This window comes from Protobothrops mucrosquamatus, unplaced genomic scaffold (assembly GCF_001527695.2).
Source record: "Protobothrops mucrosquamatus isolate PMUCROS unplaced genomic scaffold, P.Mucros_1.0 scaffold_299, whole genome shotgun sequence".
NCBI classification, from domain to species: domain Eukaryota; kingdom Metazoa; phylum Chordata; class Lepidosauria; order Squamata; family Viperidae; genus Protobothrops; species Protobothrops mucrosquamatus.
This window is the reverse complement of record NW_015386375.1, coordinates 199,756-225,263: the sequence shown is the minus strand read 5'-3', so window position 1 is coordinate 225,263 and position 25,508 is coordinate 199,756. Positions and strand designations below refer to the sequence as shown.

The 25,508-nt window shown below is 37.0% G+C and overlaps 2 protein-coding genes across 2 annotated transcripts in view; one reads left to right on the top strand and one right to left on the bottom strand.

Moving 5' to 3' along the window:
• Positions 1-2,802: 2,802 nt before the first annotated feature.
• On the bottom strand, positions 2,803-18,379 carry RAB22A (RAB22A, member RAS oncogene family). Its single transcript, XM_015832080.1, has 7 exons — positions 18,082-18,379; positions 13,829-13,908; positions 9,061-9,142; positions 6,254-6,325; positions 6,071-6,177; positions 5,088-5,197; positions 2,803-3,680 (listed from the first exon to the last, which is right to left on the bottom strand). The coding sequence occupies exons 1-7, from the start codon at positions 18,115-18,117 to the stop codon at positions 3,583-3,585; spliced, it is 585 nt and encodes a 194-aa protein (XP_015687566.1). The 5' UTR covers positions 18,118-18,379; the 3' UTR covers positions 2,803-3,582.
• A 370-nt stretch (positions 18,380-18,749) lies between these two features.
• Positions 18,750-25,508, top strand: part of LOC107302916 (serine/threonine-protein phosphatase 4 regulatory subunit 1) — a 34,712-nt gene continuing 27,953 nt past the window's right edge. The window contains exons 1-2 of the mRNA XM_015832078.1: positions 18,750-18,756; positions 19,087-19,131. Coding sequence (XP_015687564.1) covers positions 18,750-18,756; positions 19,087-19,131 — 52 coding nt within the window. The remainder of the gene's footprint in view (positions 18,757-19,086; positions 19,132-25,508) is intronic.

Sequence of the window (25,508 nt, the reverse complement as noted above, 5' to 3'; positions counted from 1 at the left end):
CTTCAGTAAGTGGAAAACTAAAAATTCCCAAATATTTATAGGGGAGATCTAAAGCCCAAAATTCATATTAATTTACATAGCCATAAGCAGATAGCACTGAGGTACTGCAAATAACCCCCATTTTCCGGTAATCAGTTGGGATTTAGATTTACATTATCTCAAGACAAATATTTGATTGAGTACATTCAGTGAACTTTAAGGCAGGCTAACCCATTGGCAGTGAAATTGATGTTGATGGACTTGGGAGAGGAAGAGAAGTTTTTGAAATACAGCCAAGGCCACAGCTTATGCTTGAAATGTCACTCTGCAGAGCCACACGGCAATACAAGGTAACACTAGAGGTAGCCCTCGACCTACAGCCATTTGTTCAGCAACTGTTCAAAGTTAAAATGGCACTGAAGGAAGTGACTTATGACTAGTCTTCACATTTATGGCCATTGCAGCATCCCCATGGTCACAGGATCGCAATGCAGGCACTTGGCAAATGGCATGTATTTAGGACACTTACAGTGTCCTGGGGTCACTTGATCGCCATCTGCCACCTTCTCAGCCAGTTTCCAACAAGCAAAGTTAATGGGGGGGGGGGGAAGAGAATTGGATTCGATAATGACCATCTGATTCACTTAATAACCATGGCAACCACCTTGCTTAGCAACAGAAATTCTGGTCCCAATTGTGGTCGTAAATCGAGGACTACCTATAGCAGCAGCTTCAAAAGATGCAACTGGTGATATGTGAAAATATTCTGTTTACAGAGAAGGTGAAATAAAAAGAAATCCTGTAATTATAGGCAATTGTAAGAAAGTAGTTAATATCACAATGGCATAAGTGAACGATGAAAGCCTTAAATAGTGGCAAGGTGCTTCTATCATGCAGAGATAAAGTTGGCTGCCACAGACATGACTAATATTCTCCAAAATAAGCTTTGTGCTTGACCTCTCTTTATGTGTGGCATTAACTATTTTTAAGACTTGTTTAGGCTAACCAGTAAAGTACCACCAAGAAACAGAATGATTATAAAACAGCCATGTGAAGAAGTTTTAATAACAGTTTGGACAAGCATGTAAGCACTGGCATTCCAATATTATATCTATATAAGGCTGCACTGGAGGACAATGATTTATCTGATAGAGGAGAATATTTGTAGCTCAGGGTTGAAATGAGGGGTCCTTGGTGCTCTCTGAACTTGGTTGTTTTCTTGCAGACATTGCTTACCCAAACTAGGTAACATCAACAGTGCAGTCTATGTTTCTATTTATATGTTGGTACAGAAGCAGCCTAATTATCTCCAATTCATTAGAAGGGATTTTAACTAACATGAGGTTGAATCTAAAAAGTCCTTTTAAACACTCAAGGTCCTAAATGTATTTACCAGGAATTTTTGCTTTCCTCACCCCATGTTAGTTCCTTGCCAAATTTCAAAGGTCTCTGAAACAGCACAGAGTTTTGATGGGAATTTCTCAGGCACGGTACAATGCTAGCATAGAAGGTTCTTGCTGAAGCCTAATTAAAGTCTTGGAAAAGATCCTTATTCAGACTTCAGTTTAATGTACTGAGCAAACTGCCTTGAAAACATCCCAGTAAATACGTCCCTGATATCTTTCTTTCACACATTCAGTTCCACATATGCTGCTGGACAAACATTGTATCCTTGATAAAACAGTGAACAGTCAAAGCTATTGGACTTATAATGCCAATCTCTCCAAGCTACAATTCTAAATAATTATTGCCAGTATATGGCTCTTTGGACTAGGTGGCATAATGTCCTCAGCTGATTCTTGAAAGTAAAACTCAGAGCAAACCAATGACATAAACATGGAAATATATGGATGGAATGCACAATACATTTCATTATTAATGTACAGATTTGATTAGTGGGAATGCCAAATACTCCATAATTGCCTTTTTTTTCAGAGAAACTTCTGATAAAACATACAACATACTGCAAAATTAGAATTTTGAATTCTTAGACAAATTCACATGGGCTTAAATTTATCTTGACTCAATGCTTCCAATTGCATTGGTTAACTATAATATTTCCCAAGAATAATGCTGAATTATATGGTATAGAATATAAAAGTATAAACTCTATTTCCAACATAACCTTTGCAATTCCCTTTTAAGTGGCAAATTAAGAGCAAGCCACCAGATATGTTCCAGTGAATAGGAAATATCAAAGCCTTATAAATTATTTTACACACGATGAGTTTACCTGCCTATATTTTAAAGAGAAAAAACATGGGGTATGCTTGCTCTCTATTTGCAACAAAAATAAATGATGAGAAATAATGTGATGGGGCAAGATTAATGTATAGTTTAAAATAAATGGAAAGCACAATCAAAGCTAAGAAATAATCTGTTTAAAAGAGGATGTAACGAGATGAGTTCAACTACATGGAAGCAACATCTACACTGTCCCAGACAGTTAGTTCTGAATGCCATTTCTGGATTATTTGTTCCCAAAGAAAGCCTCAAAGTACACTAGCAGCAACCTCTACTGGATAGTGAGGGAAATCTTTCCCAGTAATATTCTAGAGGATGCCAACTGATTTAAGGCCCCATGCTCAGGCTGGAATTCCCGGCAATTGTTTGTAGGACTTTCTTTCACAATCCATCTATCTCATGAATGAGAGAGAGAAATAAACAAGAATCCTATCTTTAGCAATGGCACTTTCATAATTTATATTATTTCAGACACAGGTTTCATAAATAAGTATAAAATGGTTTATGCTAAGCAATTAGAAACATATCCCACCTAACATGCTTGCTCTAAGGCTACTGACAGCAACTGATACCTGTCAGTTGTGGTCAAATTTTCACTTATTTCATTAAGCTTCTTACTAGTATCTTAACTGGAAGTCTATTAAGAAGAGTCTATGTCTATTTAACTATAAAATAATTAAATATAATGAGCTAAGATTGTCTAAGGCTACACTTTCCCTATTTTTTGTTTTGCTTAAAAGCAAAGTTCTTATTTATATTTCTATAATAATATCAGAAAATAAAAAGTGCAATTTAAGATTGGGTACTGAATGGGCTGATTTGGTCACTCTTACCAGTATCATTATTCTGGTAGCCACATCAATCATTTGTTTTTTCTAGTCTTTGAAGAAGCAACAATGAAAACATTAAGGCTTATAGTAACAGCAAGGAGGAGTGCAGAATGGCACTAAAATCAAGCCAAACTTTTCTTTCCATACTTTCTAGCCCACTCCCTCCAAAATCCACAAAAAGTGCTAGTTTCATTTCCCCAATTACAAAAGCATGGCAATGTTTTTCTACAAAACTATGAAATATCAAGGCTTATAATCTGTACATTGGATCCTCCTCTTCAAAGGTTAAAGCAGAATGAAAGGTGATTTTCCTTTGACTGTAAGAGATTAGTCTGTACACTGCACACATGGAAACAGTCTGACAGCACGATCCCCACAGAACGTATGCAAGAATACCAGAAATGGTCCATGTTGGGGGTCTTTGAATATCAGGGAGATCAGGATCCAGTATCAGTAATAGATACTCAAAATAAACCCTTAATGTTTAAGGCCAAATACTTTATAAAAGCTAGCTTGGTGGGTCTCAGTATCAACAACAGCTGCGTTTTGTCACAGAAGGCTGTCTCCTAAGTTTGAAGCCCTTACCAAGAGATGGAGGGTTGGTATCTGTTGACGGAATTCTACGACCTGCAGAGGTAGGGAAAAAAACAGCATTAAACAATATTAAAAGAACAATTTAGGAAGACTGTAAGTAAAATGGGTGGCTATACTAATATGATAAATAAATAGAGACTCCTTCCTAAAGTTTAGCTCCATTACAAGACATTCATAAATTTGATAATACATAAAAACATAGAGAAGAATTTTCTCAAGACATCAATTAAAACAATTACATGTCAGGGGGAAAAAAACAATAAAAGACTTTTAAAAAAAGACTTGAAGCCTTTTATGGATTTTTGTGGATGAATGAAATACTGATGATTTATGGATATGGGGGAAGAGTTAAAGAGGAAGGGAAAAGAGTAAGAAGGCAACAACTCAATAAAATTGCAAAATTTCTTTTTTTTACTTCTTCTCTTTGTTCTAATTTCATTTTTTCCCTTATTTTTCTTTTCAATTTAGCACTGTCATTGTATTATAAATTATAATAAAAATATTAACCCCCCAAATACTAGGATTATGTGTTTATTGAATTAAACAAAAGTACTGGTAAACTACCTAATAAATTATTCAAACTGCTTGGAATTCATCTTACAAGTTGAATGATTAATGATTAACTCTACATTTAACCTGGAAAAAAGCTCACCTACCAAGTTAGCATTTCAAGTTTATTTAATTAAATAAAAGTACCACACAAAATTGCCAGAGTCTTATCAGGTTAATTAGATATTATAAATGGTAGTGATAGGAAATATTGATAATTTTTTTCTCTCTCTCTCTCCATGGAACCAAAGGTTCTTACACAACAAACTGGCAATTTGCTGAGGCAAAAATAAATATTTTGGACAGTACCAAACTATCATAAAATACACTATTAACACATGATACTGGATAGCTTAAATGAAGCTTAAACATGTTCATAGGAACAGCTGCATATAAAACATCTCCATGTTTATAAATTCAGTTCCCATGAGAGAAATGGTATTATTTTTCTTATACCACCACAGAAAACTGGGAACAAGAATTTGTATTTATAATGTGGATAGTTAATACTTTGAGGAGAGGTGCTTCTCTCATATCAACACAATGAAGTACTAATTTCAAAAAATTTGCACAGCTCTAATGCTTACTGTATATTCCATATCTTCTCCTTTTAGTGATATGAAACAAATCCACTACATATTAACAAAGTTAAGACATTTAACCGAATGAAAAATGTTAATGCTGGTACTTTTCTTATTCTTCTGCCAAGATATGATCTGGAAGTTCAAATTAACTTCTACGTCCTAATGATGAAATGAAAATGATACCAATTATGAAGAGAGTGTAAAATTGGTAGAAGCAGAGCATGAAGTTAATATAAGATTCCTTTTTGTTAGTAACCAGGAACCCAAGAAGAAAAATATTAGTGACTTACTGACATTGAATACTTACTTATTTCTATGAACAGTTCATTTATGTTTACTGCATTTTTTGCACTAGTCTCTACAAATATTGCATGGATGGAATCTGCATAGTCTTTAGCATCTTTTTCGATAACTTCTCTGCAGGGTGGGAAAATAATACATACTATAAATAAGTAATATGATTTACCTTCATTTAGCAAAGAAAATTAATTGCAAATCAACATAGCATTATCAGTTATTTATATAACTAATCCAAACTCCGTAAAACACTTTATCTGAGAGATGTGGAAATATAATCAGTTTTTGTTTAACACAATTTGTAGTGGTAGTACATCTCTTTAGACTGCCAAAACATTAGTGGTTCAATATAATAGTTAGCTGCCCAGTGTCACTGATTGATAGGCAGCTATAGAAATTGACTGATTGATTGAATAAAATACATCAACAAAAGGGATGTGGATAATTCTGCACTTCATAAAACATAAACATTTGGTTCCATGATTTACTGATAATTAAAAGGCAGTATTTTTTGTAATGTATGTCCAGGAAAGGATAGGTGGCAATTAGATGTTTAAATGAAGCTTAATTTCAGTATTCCTACATCTATTTCCCAGCATTCCACTCAACAAATTATTTTGGAACTATGCTGTTCTCTCTCTGTCTAAACAGGATTTAATCCAATGCAAGACACTTACATAGTTATATACAGTTCATGCTGCATCCCTTCCATCCGTTATTTAAAACATAGCCCAATTTTCTTTCAGTGGTTTGATTAACATAGTGACCGGTAATTAAAATGAAAGTAAATTAGTCGTGAATATTAAAAAATTAATAAAATGTGTTTTGAGACAGCCTAACTGTTTCATGCCTCTTCTTCAATATATTAAAATTAATTAAGGATTAAAGTATCAACATATTTTTGGAACTAAGTATAGTTTGTACTGGTAAATTGTACTGGTAGATTTGTAGTAAAATATTACTAACAGCTGGATAAGATCCTGTTTAATTTACCTTACATCATTAAGATCACACTTATTTCCAGCAATTGCTACGACAATATTGGGCGGTCCATGCTGGCGAAGTTCTTTTACCCAGTTTTTTAATGTTGAAAATGTTTCCTAAAATGGAAGCAACAAGATCAGTAAATTTAATAAAACAGCAAATTTGTAGATTTTGCAAAGGCATTTAATTTACCTCTTTTGTAATATCATAGACTATAATAGCTGCTGCAGACCCTCGATAATACATTGGTGCCAGAGCACGAAACTGTAAAGAGAAAGAGCACATAAAAATGGCTTCTGTGCCACAGTAATCACATTAATATATTAAATGAAAAGGGAATTCAAATATGAGTAAGAGAAATAAAATAAAATTCATTTTAAGACACCCTGATCCTCTATCAGGTTTTTTTCTCACATTTCCTCCTAATAAACAAGTAATACAGCTAAATGAGACCTAAGTATAAGAACTTGGAAAAGCAATTTAAACAAAGAGAAAGCGATTGGCTCTGATTGCTTAGCAAACTTCACAATTCAGTGGATTATATATACCTAGAGCATTCTAAACTCTTATGTCTTTAACCAATATAAAACATTTTGATACTCTGTGGAGTTTTAGGCAGCATTCATAAATTGAGGAAGGGTAAGGGGACAGTACAGATTATATCTTTATTTCAATTGTTTGTTTTTAAGTAAAGCAATAAAGATGCTGGCATAATTTATTTCCCATCTTTAACACAATATTACATATTACTATAGTATAGAGCACACTAATGGGCATTTTGGTAGAATATGAGGATATATAATGAATCCATTTATGATGTATCCATACAATTGCTAGAAAGATTTATAATAAAGCAACTAGAAATTTTTAAAAAATGGCATATTATTCTACAAACAATGGTGCAGTGGTTAAAATGCAGTACTGCAGGTTAACTCACTGCTTACTCCAGCAGTTCGATTCTGACAGGCTCAAGGTTGACTCAGCCTTCCAAGGCTGGTAAAATGAGGACCCAGATTGTTGGGGGCTATATGCTGACTCTGTAAACCGCTTAGAGAGGGCTGTAAAGCACTATGAAGCGGCATATAAGTGATAAGTGCAATATGACATGGGGAAAAACCTTTTTCTCATTTGTATATGCAATTTAAGCAATTTAAAACTTCAGCCAAAAGATCTAGAATGCATTATTTAGATATAGTGAAAGGAGAGGAAAAAAGATATCATAAAAGGTAAAGGTAAATTTTAATCCTGTTTACTGAGCAATTAAAGCAGCCCGAGTGATATATTAGCTGCTTGTAAGGATATAGTTTTATTATACTTGCGCCATGCTATGCAAGAAAATCAAAGCAAATAATTTCTCAAAGCAACTAGGTTCAAGGCTGAGTGGGAAATAGAAGCCAAATTCTTAGTCACGCTGACCTTTTCTATAGTTGCTACAAAAGGGGACAAGACCACAATTCTGAGTCACAAAGCTAACAATACATCATGTTATTTTTGTTGCAAGAGCTGCAAGTTTTACTCAGAAATAAAAAAAAATTCCTCTATTTCTTCAAGCATGGCAGAATCAACCACATATAGACATATTTAAAGAAAATAGATTCTAAAGTTTATTCTGTTATTCAAACCTGAAGATTGGTAAGAATTCTGAGATAATTAACTACTGGTCTTATGTAAAAAGCCATACTTTTACCCTGTGTTTCATACTTCAAAATCACAAAATACCTAGTAAGCGTAGACACTCCTAAATTTTAAGGACAGGTGATTTATTTGTTTATTAAAGATTCAAAAGAAAACACAAAAATAAAATGGAGGACATACCAAGCAGTAACAATTATATATTACGGCTATGCAAAACACTTAAAAGGAGCACTTCTTAAAGTGTGTTGATGCAAATAGCAAGTGTGTGTGTTGAAGTGTCTCTCCTCAAAATGCTGACATGACACTGTCCTCCAGAAGGCTGGGAGTTCCTGTAGTGAGGGGTTGCCCATAATACAGAGTTGCTTTGCTAGCAGCTTCAGTGGACTACTGTCTATACATGCCCAAAAAGATATTCACGGAAAAGGCCCCGAAGCAGCTCTATATTCAAGAGGAGCCAACATGTTTTGTGAAATGCCTCTTCAAATGCTTTGCATGCAGTTTTCAAGAAAGTCACTTGTTTAGATCCATACGTGTGGTGGGGGTGGGGGAGCCCTAAGCGGATAAATATTAATGAAGCACAGAAAAAGCCTTCCTCAAGCAGGACATCATTTAAGGAAGAAGTGAGCAATGGAGACTTCATTTTTAATATATTTGTTTTCTAGCAGATATAATTACATCACCAAAGGGGGGGGAAGCTAAAATTTTGAGCCTATTTTTTACTGGCAAAATGTTAATTCAACTTACTTGAAACAACATTTCCAAGAATGGGGAAGTGAAAATTATAATGATTTTAAAATAGCAGTCTTAAGAGGAAAAGTAATCATCCTTCTGCTATGAGTCTAACTTCACATGCTATACCATTCCTAGGTTATCTTATCATCAAAGCGTCATTAAACTTCCTGAAATACAAAAGATAAACTGACCCAGAATACATAGAGCCTAGCATGGATCCAGGCACTATAGAGTAATTACTAGTATACATTTAAATAAGGATATTATCTTTTTCCTATGCATTTTTTTTACTATGCATCAAATTGTTTTCCAATTCATTTTCTCATTTTCTCTTAATCCATGGACATATTAGAATAAGACTATTTCTAGAATTTTAAAAAAAGTACTGAGGTCAATGAAGATGGGACATAATATATCTACAAAAGCATTTATCTATCCTTTATCTCAGTGTATCGTTTCACAAAACAATGACAATGATTCTGAAATTCCCTAGTACGAAATCTACACCTATACTATATCTAAGTGACTCCTGCTAATTAAGACAAGCATTATAAAAATCCCTTATAATAATAATAGTAGGTCACAGAGAAAGATTTCACCAACCCCTATTTAAAAATGCTTTATCTACTTACTCGTTCTTGTCCTGCTGTATCCCATATTAGGAATTTATGTAATTCATTCTGATACTGCACTGTCTTGGTCATAAAAGATGCTCTGAAAAGGATGTTATGCGTGAATATAAACAAAGAAAGCCATGAACTGAAAATCAACATATTTCTCATAAAACATATTAAGGTTCGGATTAATTTTATAAATTTAAAGATGCGAGGGAAGGAAAAAATTGTATATTTCATGTTTTCGTTTATCTAAGAAATAAAGAGAACATATGCAACAAGATAAATGCTTTAGACCAGCGTTCCTCAGTGAACCGATGGCAGCGGCAATGGTTTCACACGCGTGCTGCTTTCACAAATGCAGTTTCATGTGCATGCACACATGTGTGCTCACCCACCACTTCCAAGGCCTGGTTCCGAACAGGCTGCGGCCCGGCACCAGGCTGCGAACCAGGAGTTGAAAAGCCCTGCTTTAGACAACTAGAGTGGACTGAAGTATCAATTCCTTTTTCTTTTCATAACAGATCTTAAAATGGGAGGAAAGTGCACAAAGTTCAAGTTGCTTCGTTGGTGTTTATATTACAACATAGGTTGCTGGACTGGCTGCTTTATTTCATTACTAGGAAAAGCTACATGGGGCAGAATTTTGCTAAAATTGGGCACAAGGCACTGAGGCTTATTTGTTTTCTTAAAAGCCTCTATTTACTCCATTTCAATTCCTACTGGACTTATTAAGCAAAAGACACAATACATCCACATGCTTTATTTAGTAAAACAGAAAGACCTCAATTTATTATCTAGGACAAACATTGCCCAATGAAAACTTTAACAAACCTATCCTCGTGCAACCAACACAAAATAAAAACTGGAACTAGAGGGCAAAATAATTTGATATAGCACGCTTTTAATGCTGCAATTTATACTACCAAGAATGGAAGGACTGCCATTTCTCTACCAATTATATAATGGTCTGAATTGCTTCTCATTGCATACTTGAGCAAGCATTCAATTACTCAGAGTCTAGAATGGAGGAGGATTGTTGAATAATTTTGTCTGAGTATACCACTGTGTAGGTCAAAAGGTCCTCTTCTTTCTTTTAGACAAATTGATTTAACTAAACAATTCCATAGTATGATATAAATACATGATTAAGACTATTTAAAAAGGCGATGAGCGATAAATATTCACACAAATTCTTCGTTTCTATCTTTTTATTTTCTTTAGCAAATAGCAACATTAAAAACCCTAAACATGGAAATAGTTTTGTGTATCACTAAGCAGAACAATATGGTTATTTTTGGCATTGTTTCTGAAATGAAAGTTTGTTTCTTGCCATTGTTAAAATATGCGCAATCATCCTAAGGATGCGGAATAAGGATGCAGGGTTAGACTAGAAGACCTCCAAGGTCTCTACCAACTCTGTTATTCTGTTAATAGCTTCAAACTTCTTTAATGGTTTTAATTGCAGAATCATTAAACCATACTTCAAATGTTGAACAAAATTGGAAGGAAAAAAATCTATAATCACAGTTTTCAAAGTCTCTGATGTCTTCAACTGAAGGAAAACAAATGTGCAGGATTGCCTATTGTTTAGAAGGCATTTGGGAAAAAATGATACCAAACTATTTATATGGATTTTTGAAAGGTCAAACAATTTTACAGAATTCAGGATACAGCATATACAGGATACAGGACATATTATACAGGATGAGAGCCCTGTTTGGTTCAGTGGTTAAGGTTCCCAGGCTAAAAACCAGAAGTTCTAGTCCCACTTTAGGCCTGAAAGTTGGCTGGGTGACCTTTGGGCTCAGGAATTTGGACTCAGGAATTCTGGGAGTTGAAGTCCACAAGTCATAAAAGAGCCAAGGTTGCCTACCCCTGGGCTAGTCCGTCTCTCTTTTAGCCCAACTCACCTCACTGGGTAGTTCTGGGGAAAACAGGAGGAGGATGGAGTATTAAGGATATTTGCTATCTTGGGTTATTTAAAAATAATAATAAAGATGTAATAAAAATAAAATAAATTCAGATTCTCAAAATATCTATGCGTACTATGACTGAATGTGGAAATAAGATGGGATGGGGGTGGATACTGGAGACATAGGCACTTGTGGTTGACCATACAGGAAGCCTTTGAGCCTTCATATAAGCTAAGAAGTGGAAACCCATCTTACATCAATGGTATTAGTGTACAGGATGTTACCCAGAAAAACAGAAGTATTCCAACTATTACATTGTTAAAATTAGCAGTTTAAACAAATGAAATTAAACAGTAAAACTGGCATTATGTAGAATGCAAATAAGATTTAAATTTTTCTGAAATCTTTACGGCACTGTTTGTAAAGTAATGGGAACAGCCACTAATTTTTTTTATTTGCATTCGCAATTCATTTTCCCAAATAATTTTCTGTACTGCTCTCAAAAATGGCTTAACAAGTATTCAGTTCAGTTTATTGAAATGATTTATATGGCTGCTCAACTAGCAGATTTCATAACAAGGATGTTCATAGAATTAAAAATACAAAGTAACTAATAAACATAAAAATCACAAGAAGCACAACATATTGTAACACAACCAAGGTCGTACCATACTCCTATTTTAACAATCTCAATGCTTTGGGGATAACCCAGATTTTCAGGGTCTTATGGAAACCCAACAGAGTTGGAGCCATCCTACTTGGGGACGGGGTATTGTTTTGTTCCGAAGGGCAGACATAATGACAGAAGTCCTGCATTCTAGGTTTTACTGAATGACGCTGTTTCATAGAAGGGACCTCACGTCCGCCCTATTAGGCTTTATGGGACAGGTAGAAATAGCAGGAGATAGGTGTTCTTGCAAATCTTGCCTTATTTAGTGTATTCACTACTAACCTATGTAAATTAGGCAACCCCTAATTTGCTATTTGAACCTTGCATTTTAAAATTTAGAAATAAATTTAGGATAATTGAAGACCAAATGATCAATCATAAGCAATTAGAGAAATATTTGTAAATTTTATTTCTTTTTTTCCCCAGTGAATTAATTGGCTCTTGAATTCCTCTGAAGGTAGCATGTTTGGAGGAACATTTATTGAAATAGAATGACGTACAGTATCTATGATACAAGTCAGTTAAAAGCAAAATGTGCAAACACGAGACTTTACTGGTCTGTAACAAAGAAAACATTTGTATAATAGTCTGACAATGTAAAGATACTTCAGCTTGTGTTGAATCTGCAGCAGCAATCTGACAGTATAACTTCTACACTAATTATCTACAAAATAGGAGGTGGCAAGATCCATGACCCAATTTACCAAATATACTAGTTTATAGTAATCTAAAATGTGTTATGGCATAATCATTTCTCAAAAATAATAAAATATCAGTAATGGTTATTCTTTCTAGAAATATTTGTAAATATTATTTACATTATTCCTACAGAAGGTAAACTTAACAAGTACCCATTTTTTCTTTCAAGGGAATTCTTTGAGTTCTCATTCTTCAGTTAGAATTTGATCCTTATCAATGAATGATTTATCATAAATCCTGAAGAGCTCTATATGGAAATATTATTTTATAGCACTTCATCCAACAATAATCAGTACTAAAAGTCATCTCCATTGAAGTTGCTCTGCCACTATTCAACCCTTTTATCGTTATTATTTAAAGATAGATAATTGACTAGTTGTGCAGGATAGCTGACTCCAATATAAAACCTTGCCAGTTTCATTCAGTGCTGATGGGGTAAGAGGTCACATTATCAGCCTCTGACATGTGGGTACAATAGGGCTTGACACTCTACCCTTTTGTTAATATCTACATGAACCACTGGGTAAGGTCAATGTGCTGATGATATCCAATTTCACATCTCAGTCTTGATTTGATCAGATTATGCTGTCCTGATTCAGTGCCTGCTTGTATAGGCCTGGATACAACAGTTCAATCCTACAAATCAAGTGACATTGTTTCTTTGACATCCCCTCCCCTCCCTTGTTCTTAGGACATTCTATCTAGTCATTAATTATATTGAAGTTCTCCATGAGAGACTATTGTGAAATCTGAGGGTCCTCTTGGACTCACAGCTCCTGTACAAGAGCAGATGGCAGCTGTGGCCGAGAGAGCCTTCAGACAGGTTTATTTAGTGTGCCAGTTGCACCTGTTCCTAGAATGGGAAGTCTTTCAGATAGTCACTGAAGTCTTGGTTACTTTTTGATTGGACCCTACATGTGGCTGCCCTTGAAGACTACTTGGAAAATAAAGCTGGCCCTGAATACAGTGGCATGTGCAATGATGTCTCTGCTGCTTTGAGAACTGCACTGGCTGCTAGTTGGCTTCTAGATTTCACTCAAGATTTTGGTTATCACCTATAAAGCCCTTCATGCCATAGGACCTGGCTATTTGGGGAACCATCTGTCTGCAAGTGTCCGGCCACATGTTGAGGTCAGCAAGTTTAGTTTATATTTTCTCTAACTAAAATCTTTAATAAAATTATGAAAAAAACAAACTTTATATAACTGTTAGCTTTCTAGCTCATTAATTGTTTTATATGAACTTCTGTTTTTTATTATTATTAAACTTCTATGCTGCCCACTTTGTCGAGGTGATTCTAGGCAGCTTATACTCATAAAATTAAAATAGGATAGAAAACCTTAAAACAATAAATAAAAACCAAACATTTAAAATTCAGATAAAATTCAATTAATCAAGCTGGGAAGAAGGGAATAAGTATCTAATCCATTAACCATCTCCAAGATGCCACTCCTCCTTGGGACCCCAGTCCAGTAGGCAGAGGCTGATTTTAGATACTTACCCAATTGTTGGATTGATGTTTGGATCGAAGCTGTCTTCTACAAAGCGCCATACAATGCTTGATTTGCCCACACCTGTGTCCTTAAAGAGAAACAAAACAGGTAATTTTAAGCTTCAATCTTCCTATCTGCATTTCTAGGAGCTCTAGTCTCAGCATTTTCCATCCAACTTCTATGAATTGGGATAAATCAATTTCTTTTTACAAAAACTAACTTAATCTAAACATTATCCAGTGAATATCATTTGAAACAATTAAAGAGATAAAGAAGGATTCTTAAAATGTCAACTAGCAACTTAATATCTGAACCAGAAACATTACAGGTGGTCCTCAACTTACAACAGTTTGTTTAGTGACCGTTCAAAGTTACAACAGCACTGAAAAAAGTGATTGATGACCATTTTTCACACTTACAACTGTTGCAGCATCCGCATGGTCACATGATCAGAATTCAGATGCTTGGCAAGTGACTCATATTTATGACGGTTGTAGTGCTCCAGGATCAAAATATTTTTTGGAAAAAGAAATTAGCTTTTGTGACCTTCTGACAAGCAAAGTCAATGGGAAGCCAGATTCATTTAACAACCATGCTATTAACAACTGCAGTGATTCTTTTAACAACAATAGTGGCAAGAAAGGTCGTAAAATGGGGCTTTAATTACTTTTAAATTTGACGTATCTAAATATTTCTTTTTAATCAATTTTTAATTAGATGTATATGTTAGTATTTTAATCATTGTCAGCCGCCCTGAGTCCGCAAGGAGAAGGGCGGGATATAAATGCAATTAAATAAATAAATAAATAAATAAATAAAATGGGGCAAATGTCACTTAAGAAATGTCTCACTTAGCAGCAGAAATTTTGAGTTCAATTGTGGGCGTAAGTTGAGGACTACCTGCACTTTATTTGAATCTACTATAATCAACAGTCTAAGGTAACATAGGATAATGATTTATTATAAAATTTATAATAATAAATGATAGAGCAAAGCTACTATACTGTACAAACATTTTGAACTTTCTGAGTAAATATGCATTAAATTGTCATATTATTTTGTTCTGTCCAAGATGAACAAAATATGGGCTATATATGCACTCATAAGTAACTTCTCAGTGAACCCAACTTTCTGGACCACATAAACACAAGGGCTATTGAACTGACACTGCAACTTCAATAGCAGCAAGTAGTTAAATGGCCTTCATATTGTCTATTGCTAGAGTGTTATTTTAGATAACACAGTACTTCTATGTTTTCCCAAATAAACATTTGCCATGTAAACATAGTACCATAATATATACTCTGGTAATATACTTTACCAGAGACTAATTTCAACAACTATACAAATAAATGATCCACCCTAAAAATATGTATACTAACTAAACAACTGGGATAGGAAAGAAGGTGTTTTAGGTATTTCAAGGATGTTAGTAAAGGGTGTTGTTACTCATTCAACCTCTCCCTATTTAATGAAAGGCTACATATGAATTCATATACCTGAGGAGGAAAAAACATTAAGCAGGTATGGGTTAAGTATTTCAGAAAGTATAGTGATGTTTCTGTAATTATTTATTTTGTGTACAAATATAAACAAGCTAAACTGGACAAAAAGCCTATGATTTTTTCACAAATGAATACCCAATGCTAATGTTGCATCTATGACTTTATTTATTTAATTTATATTATACAAAAAATAAAACCTCAATATACAAAGAGTAAAAACAATAACCCCACATCCCCATCATTAACACTAATGTCATGACTTTGGAAGAAATGGCTTGAACATTTGGTCAACATTTATGCCAAAGGTAAATATATTTTTTTTTAAAAAGTTTAAGATGTAGTAGTTAAGGTGATAGGCTAGAAACCAGGAGACTGTGAGTTGCAGTCTTCCCTTAGACACGAAAACCGGCTGGGTGACTCTTTCAATACAATCCATATCACGTGATTGTTGTTATGGGTAAATAGGAGGTGCCTTGATTTATATATATATATAAAAGGCAGGACAAAATAATGATAAGAACAATACATGGATACATTACAACATCCTAGGTTCTTGGAAAGAACTGGCAGCTGTGACTTCACATTTTTGTAAAGAGATTATAACAGTTTTAGCTGAAGATCCTGGGATTCAGCAAGGCTGGTACAGCTAGTCCTCAACTCACAACCATAATTCAGTTCAAAATTTATGTTGCTAAAGAAGGCAGCTAAGTGAGTTGCACCTCATTTTACAACTTTTTGCCACAGTTGTTAAGCAAATCACTGCATCTGTTAAGTGAATCATACTGCCATTAAGTGAATATGGCTTCCCCCATTGGCTTTTCTTGCCAGAAGCCAGTTAGGAAGGTTACAAATGGTGATCACATGACCCCGGGACAGTGCAACTGTCATAAATACATGCCAGTTACCAAGTGCCTGAATTATGACCATGGGGATGCTACAATGGTTGGGTGAAAAATAGTCATAAATCATTTTTTTCAGAGCTGTTGTCATTAAACAAATGGTTGTTTAGGACTACCTGGATTTCTAAAGAAAAAGGAAAGGTATGTTTGTTTCAAAGTTCTTAAAAATATGCATATTCTTCTCCATTTAATGTATAATATATGAAATATTCTGCCTTATTCTATATAGGTAGTACTCGACTTATGATCACAACTGAGCCCAATTTATGTTGCTAAGTGAAACATTTGAGTTTTGTCCCGTTTTATGACCTTTCTTGCCACAGTTGTTAAGTGAGTCACTGCAGCTATTAATTTAGTAACAGGGTTGTTAAGTGAATCTGGTTTCCTCATTGACTTTGCTTTTCAGGATCACATGACCCTGGGACACAGCAATGGTCATAAATATGAACCAGTTGCCAAGTATCTGAATTTTGATCACGTGACTACAGGGATGCTGCAATGTTGTAAGTGTGAAACATGGTCATAAGTCCCTTTTTTCAGCACCGTTGCAACTTTGAACAGTCACTAAATGAACTGTTGTAAATCAAGGACTACTTGTACCAATCATAGGGCACAGTGAATGTTGACTAACTCCTTTATATGCAGAACAATTCTGGTAAACAGAGAATATTGCTTTTCAGGAAAATTGTATATTTTTCTCCTATAAACCTCTCTCAGAATTTGGCTTTAATTCAAATTACGTTCTTTAAGTATTAACTTTTTACAAGCTATTCTCCAAGGTGCCTGAAGGCAGGACAAGAAGCAATGGATGGAAACTGATCAAGGAGAGAAGCAACTTAGAACTAAGGAGAAACTTCCTGACAGTTAGAACAATTAACCAGTGGAACAATCTGCCTCCAGAAGTGGTGAATGCTCCAACACTGGAAGTTTTTAAGAAGAGACTGGACAGCCATTTGTCGGAAATGGTGTAGGATTCCTGCCTGAGCAGGGGGTTGGACTCGATGACCTCCAAGGTCCCTTCCAACTTTATTATTATTATTATTATTATTATTATTATTATTATTATTATTATTATTATTATTATTATTATTATTATTATTATTATTATTATTATTATTAATGTTCCTGTAGTCTTAACCATCACCCCATTTTTTTTTAAGATAAAGGATTTTGTTGCATACCCTTTAAATGAATTTTAAAAACCTCTCTCAAAATCTGTCAACCGGGAGTTTGCACATATGTTTTAAGCACTGTTTTTTTACAGAAATATTGCAAATAATTATTGTGGAATAGTGTTGGGAGAACAAATTACCAAATACCTTTCCTCTCCAAGAAAGAACAAAACCTCTAAAAGTTGCAGCCTTGAGTACACATTTGGAAAGAACTCCTACAGAGGGAGCTCAGGCTGGACTCTCAATAAATGCATTATGAGGAGCTGCTTGAAGTTAAAAAAGATGAAAAAAAATAAAATAAAAGGAGCGTCACCACCCAAATCCATATTGTTAAGTTCAGAAGTCAAAGGGCTGTCTGTCAGACGATAATCCTAAAAAGACTGACCTGGGATACGCCTTTTTGAAACCTGCCGAGAATTGGGGTGAAAGCTGTTCAGGCACTTCTCTGGGGAAGGGGGGGGGGGAAGAAAACAAACGACCTCCAGTTCTAAGCTATGGTTCCCCCAGCCCCACCACTAACGAAACGATTACCGGAGAAAACCACAGCCGAGCTCCACGGAGAGCAAACACCCCTTTCTTCTTCCGAGGAAGGCGCCGCCGAAAATCCAAAACGAACTTTTGAAGCAGCTTTTAACCAAGGAGGAAAGAGAAGCCTCGCTTGTTTTCTCCCGCCCCTTCCACTCACCCCAAGGAGGCAAACTTTCAGCTCCCGCAAAGCCATCGCTGGAGAACGAGGGGTCGCCGCCGCTTTTAGGAACCGCGGGCGCCGTCCGGCCACACCATCACCCTTCGCGGGACTCACATGGGAAAAGCCGCCCCGCAGCTGCCCAGCGGAGTCCCCGGAGAAGGCGGCCGAAAAGGAGAGGCCTCGCAGGGCGGGCCCAAAGAACCAGACTGCGCCCTGCCCTCGGCTCCGGGCTACAGGTGAACGCGTCTCTTCCTTCTCCTCAGAACCCACAGGCCGTGCGCCATCTTGGACAGCCCCGCGACGAGCGTCACGTGACGGCGCTCCGCCTCCTTTCCCAGTGACCTAATCCGGGAGGGAGGAAGGAAGGAAGGAAGGAACGCCCATCTTGGCGCGCGGGCAGCCTCTCTCGCTCTCGAGGCGCCTCGGCTGCGCGCAGTCCTCGCCGCAACGCCGTTCGATTGCCCTGCCTCAGGGCGGCCACCCGGGGCAGGAGGAGCGGCGGGGAAGAGGCTCGGCCCATGGAAACCGCCCTTGACGTTTGATTTCGGGCGGGCGAGCGGCGGAGGCAGGGCGCTGCCCCGGGCGACCGGGATAGCCGGCGGCTCCTCCTTTCGGCCGTCCTCTCCGGGGCCCCGGTCTCCTCCCCCACCCATGCGCCTTTCAAAATGGCTGGTAAGCGGTGGGGCTGGGGGGGTCTTCGCGGGCTGCTTGTGGCGACCTGCTTACCCGTCTCTCTCTCTCCCCTGCTCTCCTCCGCCGGCTTTAAATGTGGTCTTTCTGCTGCTTGGGGTCGGAGGCTGTTTGAAGATGGCGGTGCCGTGGCGTCTTGGGGGCTGTTTCGTGCGCTGCTCTTCAGGCTTTCATTTGTGCGTTTTATGCCTGCCCTCCTCCCCCCCACCCGTTCCCTCCCCCCCGGTCTTGTGGAGCAACAACAGCAACAACACAACCTCCCCCCCCCCGCGTGTCTTCTCTCTTTCTTACTCTTGTTTTCATCATTTGTAGGGATCCCTTTGTATTTTGTGGATTTGCAGGATGACTTAGATGATTGTGAGTAACTTGTTTTACATTTTTTTCTTAAAAAACACACAAACACACGCACACAAAGGAAAATGGCAGTGAAATCGTGGTGGTGGCGGCTTTCCCGAAGGAGCTCTGACTTTGCTTGTTAAAATATCCCTCCCAGAGAGGTCGAAGAGGATTACAGTATAAAGATTAGGAAGTCGCTCCTTCTTCTCTTCAGCTTAGGAGACTTGTAGAAAAAGCTATATGTTAAAAGTGTAGCTTTGAATTATACTGGAGGCTTTTTGATTTGTGTAGGTTGACTACTCCAGTTTGAAATCCATAACTGTCAATGTCATTGGCTTAATTGAGCAACCTAGCTTTTTGAAGGTGGGCCTTAAGTGAGCAGATACATGGAGTTAATAGTTCCTATGAATCTTAGTCTGCTGAAAATGTTGGGGATAGTAATCACATATCTGAAAGGCCATCTTAATCTTCTGCAGTGTTGAGAGATCTGAATAAAGATTCTGATATGTTTTAATTTATAATACTGGTATAGTTTCCAGTTTCCTTTAAATAAACACCAAAAAGCTGTGTACATCCTATAGTATTAGCTTTAGGGTTTGGGTCATCCTATAAATACTTAAAAGGAAAAAGTATCCATTAATTTGGGATACTCATGCTGCAAAACAGAATCTACCTCTATTTTTACATACTGTTTTGCTTTCTGTAACTGGCAAAAACAGTGGTTGCAGCATCAATTAAGTTTAAAGAAAAACTTGCAGGAAGTAATTGTACATTGAAGGTGCTGTCATTAAAATGCAGCCTTGTTAGATCAGTACTGAGTTTGCTTTTGAAACCTTTGTTGATTTTTATAATACTAACACTTGATTTTGTGAATATATAGCATTGTAATGTAAATTAAGGAAATTTTAAAATAACCTTTATTGTCATTTTTTTGTATAAACACACTGGCACACATTAAAATCATGCCCGCTCTCAAAAGAATGAATGAATACACACACGCATGCATACACACACACACACACACACACACACACACACATATTAATCACAGATCATTTTAGAATACGTAGCGGAAAAAGTCTTGAAAGTTAAAGTCTTGAGTTACATTTTACATTCTAAATCAAAATCTGTCAAATTTTTATATTGTAAGCATGACTTAGACTTTATGTTTAGATCGTATTTGTCTAATACACTTCATCTTAACAATATTCCTTTCTATATGAGAAAATGTGTACATTAGACATCCTTTAAGACAAAGTTCTCAAAGGATGTGTTTCATCTCTAGGTCATGAGACAGGAAATGGGGGGGTCACTAGTGAGTGCTGTCTTTGTGCTCCTTTCAGAGCAAACTTACTGTATTAGCTTAATACAAAGGAATGGGACAGTTCCAGGTTCTGTACTGTGTTCGCCTTCCAAGGCAGAGTCATACTAGAGGTGTGAGATTTCTATGCAGAGCTCTGGCCATCAGATCTGATTCTCATTTTGAAGATGGCACGGGGAAGGGAAACAAGGTTCAGTTATCTCATTGTGGGTATGCTTGAAGACAAGGCACCCAAAGCAAACCCTAGCCTCCCAATATTTTGCAAACTGAAGCAGTTTAAGAGACCCTAATTTAAAGCAATTAGAACACTGTGCACGTATGCAACACACACAATTGCATGCATATGTATGTACATGTAAATTTATATGTAAACAGAGTGAGAAAGGTATCACCAAGTATTTAATTTTACTCTTTTATAATTTGATCTCATAATTACTCTCTCAACCTTCTAATGTTTCCAGTGTTAGCTGCAGTAATAAGTTATCAAAAATTTAGCTGCTTTGTATTACTTGCTACATAGTTCAGTTATGTGTATGTTAACTTAAATCCCATTAATTAATTGGGTTTACTTTGAAATAGTTATTATTTTATAGTTTGATCTCATAATTGCTCTCTCAACCTTCTATTAATGTTTCTTATGTTAGCTGCAGTAATAAGTTATCAAAAATTCAGCTGCTTTGTATTACTTGCTCCATATTTCAATTCTGCATATATTAACTTAAGTTATTGGTTTGTGCTTTAAGTTATGTTCTCTTACCCTCTCTGTATCTTCTATCAAAAATGATCAATTTTCTTTCACTTGAAAGGACCTTATTTTAAAACAATTCTGTGGCAATGCTATGCAGTACTTTAGATCTGAAGGCAAAAAGGTGCTTTAAAACAGAGGTCCCCAACCTTTTGGGCACCAGGGACCGGTGCCATGGAGAAAGGTTTTTCCGTGGACCAGAGGGGGTATGGTTATGAATACTGCCTGCATCCCAAGGATGGAGCTTTGTTTGTTTGTGTGGCCCGCTTGTTGGCATGCTGTGGACCGGTGCCAGTCCACGGACCGGGGGTTGGGACCCCTGCTTTAAAACACATAATACAAACAATGCTTGTTCACAACTCCTTAAAGCATCTGTGTGCTCTTAGAAAAAGTTGCATTTAGTTTAAAGAGTTAAAACTTCTTGTCTTGAAATATGAAGAGCTGGATAGAACCTTTCCATGATTCTTCCTGTTCCATTTGTAACAGCATGTTTGCAACAAAAAACCTGTTCATTTTTGCTGATTTAATGAGAATCTTGTGAATTGAAGATTCTTGGATCCTGTTCATTTTGATAGTAACAAATAGGCTGTAATTATAGGATTTAGCTAACTTAACCTCAAAATCCATGGTTTTGTTCTCTATTTATAATCACACTCTGCCACATGACTAAATAGCTGTATTTAGTTGAGACCCCAAGGCTATCACAGATCATAATTGTCAGTTGGAGTTGAACTGTTCAACTTGCAGACTCATCTTTCTCTTTAGATTTTAAAAAGCTGTATTCATTGTTTCGTAGAAAAAAGTCTGTAGATAGGAATATACATTTAAATTTCCAGTTTAGATAGATATTAGTGTAGCAGACTATACTGGTAGTCCTTGCTCATCAGTGATAATTGGGACTGGGAGCTCTATCACTAGGTGACACAATCTTAAGGTGTGACGTCACATGACTGCATGAACTTAAGATAACAGTATCAGTTGATACTGTTAGGGTGAATCTCAAGTGGTTGCAGTGTTTTATGGTCACGTATTACCATTTGCAAACTCCTGTTGGCTTCCCCATTGACTTCACTTGTCAGTGGAGAGACACTTATGTGTGGCTTTTGCTGGGACTGCCAGGGCCTCCCACACCTCCCTGAGGCACATTATGCTACTTACTATACAACCTCTCCACTCGGGCTGAAAATCCTGCTTGGATTTCAGCTCCCCTTAAATCCAAGGAGGCACAGAACTGAAATTTTCTGGCAAGCAGCTCTTTCACCCAACCCCCAGACTGAGAGGGAATTCTCTTCACAAATATCAGCATTTGCAGTCTTCCTGCTGGCTTCCCCACTGACTTTCTGGGGAAGCTGGCAGAGAATATCAGAATGGTGATTGCATCATCATGGTGTGCTTGGCAAACAGATCATAAATGCAAATCGGTTGCTAAGCACCCAGATTGTGATCATCTGACTATGAACATGTGTGCAGTCTTTGTGATGGTCAGAAGTAAAACACCCTTTTTGAGTCTGTCAATAATTTGAAGCATCATTAAGTGAATGGTTGTAAATCAAGGACTACCTGTATAATAGCTTCTGCTCCTGGTGTTACTGGGAGTGTGGTTTTCTCCTTGGTATTACCTTGTTTAGTTTATTGTTTTCTATTTGGTATTAATCTCTGCTTATTTGGGTGTTGACTATTGGAGAGGATGTGTTCTGGTGTCCCCCCGCCCTTTTTGTTGTCTCTTTTGAATGGTGTGTAATACGGTTTCTATATGTCTATTGATGGCTAATTTGTCTGAATGCCAAACTTCTGGCATTTTTGGATTGGACATGGTTTAGAAGGTTCACAGTTTCCGAGCTGGAAGTATGCCCATGTATTGTGAAATTAAGGAGTTTTCATGATGTCTTCTGACTGCTAGCTGGTGTTCATTTATGTGTTGTGCTAGACTTCTGCCTGTTTGCCCTATGTAGTAGTTGTTACAGTCTTTAATTTGTATGTTTAGATGATTCATATTTTTTTCTTTTTGAACTACTGGGCTTTTTGCTTTATTATGATTTAGCGTTATGATGAGAACATGAATTTATTTGTGTGTTTCATCTAGTGATGAGGACATCCAGAAAGGGTAATGGGTATGAATTTTATTCCTTTAAAGATGTTGTTGATTGCTTCTTGAGTCTTTCCTAGTTCCTTTTTTATTATTATGACAAAGGCGTCATTTGCATACCGGATCCATATTTCTGGTTGTATGTGTGGAAGTGGTGTAGTTTCAAGACAGTGCATTATAGTCTCTGCTGTAAGTCTTGAGAGTGATGATCCCATGGGAGTTTCTCTGATTTGTTGGCATATCTGTCAATAGAACTGAAAGTAGGTGATAAGGCAGAGGTTGATGAGATCCATAATTCTGGATACAGGTAGTCCCTGACTTTTTATAACCACAATTGAGCCCAAAATTTCTGTTGCTAAGTGAGACTTATTGAGTTTGCTCCATTTTAAGACCTTTCTTGCCACAGTTGTTAAATTAGTAACCCAGTTGTTAAGTAAATCTAGCTTACCCATTGACTTTGCTTGTCAGAAGGTCGCAAAAGGTGACTACATGGCCCAAGGACATTGCAACTGTCATAAATATGAATCACTTTCCAAGCATTTGAATTTGGTCACATAACCAAGGGGATGCTGTAATGGTCATAAGTGTGAAAAACAGTCATAGGTCACTTTTTTCAAGTGCTGTTGTATCTTCAGTTACAAAACGAACTGTGGTAAGTTGAGGACTACCTGTATTTAGTTTCTGTTCATTTGAATTTTACAAGTTGTATACCACTGAGTTATAATTTTTTGTACTTAATGGAAAGTTACTGGCTTTTAAGATTAAAAAATTAAACAATCAATGCTGTTTCCTATTTGCAGTATGTATGGGAGAAAACATACAGATTCTAAATTAATCAGTCAACAAAGGTTTTTAAATTCGGTACCAAATCGTATGGTTCCAATCTCTTATTAACTGATAAGATTGTTGTTATGGAAATGTGATATTATCACAGCTATTGTGGAGGGCCTGGCTGCTGATGGTAATTGTTAGATTTATATGCTACTGGGCTCCAATTACTATCTCTCCTTTAATTGTTTCTCTGCACTTACATTTTTTGAAGTTGGATGGTTGTCAATAATCTGGGTTAAGTCCATAGTTGCCATGGTAGTCATGAGCTCCCGAAATGCCTTTGACTTCAAGGCCAGGGCCATAGTCCTGGGCAACTCCACTCCCCCCCCCAACTTCACACAGCACGGAGGAGCTCCAGTAGGCAAGCCACTATATAGCAGGGAAGTTCATGCGATAGCATCTGTTCCCACGAGCCTAACTATACAAGCAGGATCTCATACCCAGTTTATCTGTATGGCAGTGCCTGTAAACATCACTAAGGTCTCTTGAATGACAATGGCCACTCCACCTCCCGTCCCCTGCCTAGGGTCCCGGTTGATGCCATACTTGTAATCAATTGGTTTCTAAGAAGGGATTACCCCATATGCACCTAACCAAGTTTTTGTAATATATACCAACTTGGCTCTCTCCCCCACTATTAAATCATGATTGAGGAAAACCTTATTACGGGCTGACCTGGAATTCAATAGCAGCAGCCAAGGATTCTGACCACTGAAGATCAAATGATCAGACCTTGGGAACAAGTATAGGAGGCTGGAATGTGAAATTAGTACAGCATGCTGAGTCCATTTTCCCCAAGATTGGTCCACTCCCTGTGTCCCACCATATGTCTCTGTGTCCATTATCCGTCACAATATTAAACTTGCTCCTTTCACACACTTATCAGCCCTCTCCTGACCTCTCTCATTCCACCCTCAGGTCAGACATTTCATTTGATTACCTGGTAGTACAACCAACAAAGTGGACTAATCAGATCAGATCTTGAAGATGCTTCTGCTCAGTACTCAGTCTCAAATTGCAGATTTTCCCCTCACCGCTCATAAATGTATCAGATCTCCTTCCCCACCCAACATGCTCCCACTGTGATAGCTGGAGCTCTGAATTATACCCGCAATCCCAAGAAAAATCATGATCTCCCCGGTCTTCAAATGGGGTGGGGGGTGGGGGGGAGAAAGGAAGATATCTGCACTCCAGCCAGCACCAGTTTCTTTTTTCTTTTTTTTTTTTTTCAATATAAAATTTTTATTTTTATCATAAAAAAAAAAAGAAATACATCACAGATATTACACAATGTTATATCCCATCCCCCCACCCCCCGGACTTCCCAAACCAACCTAGGCTGATATTCAAATACAAGTAAACAAATATTAATATCTCTAACTCCAAAGTCTAAACTTAAACAATCCATCTCCTCC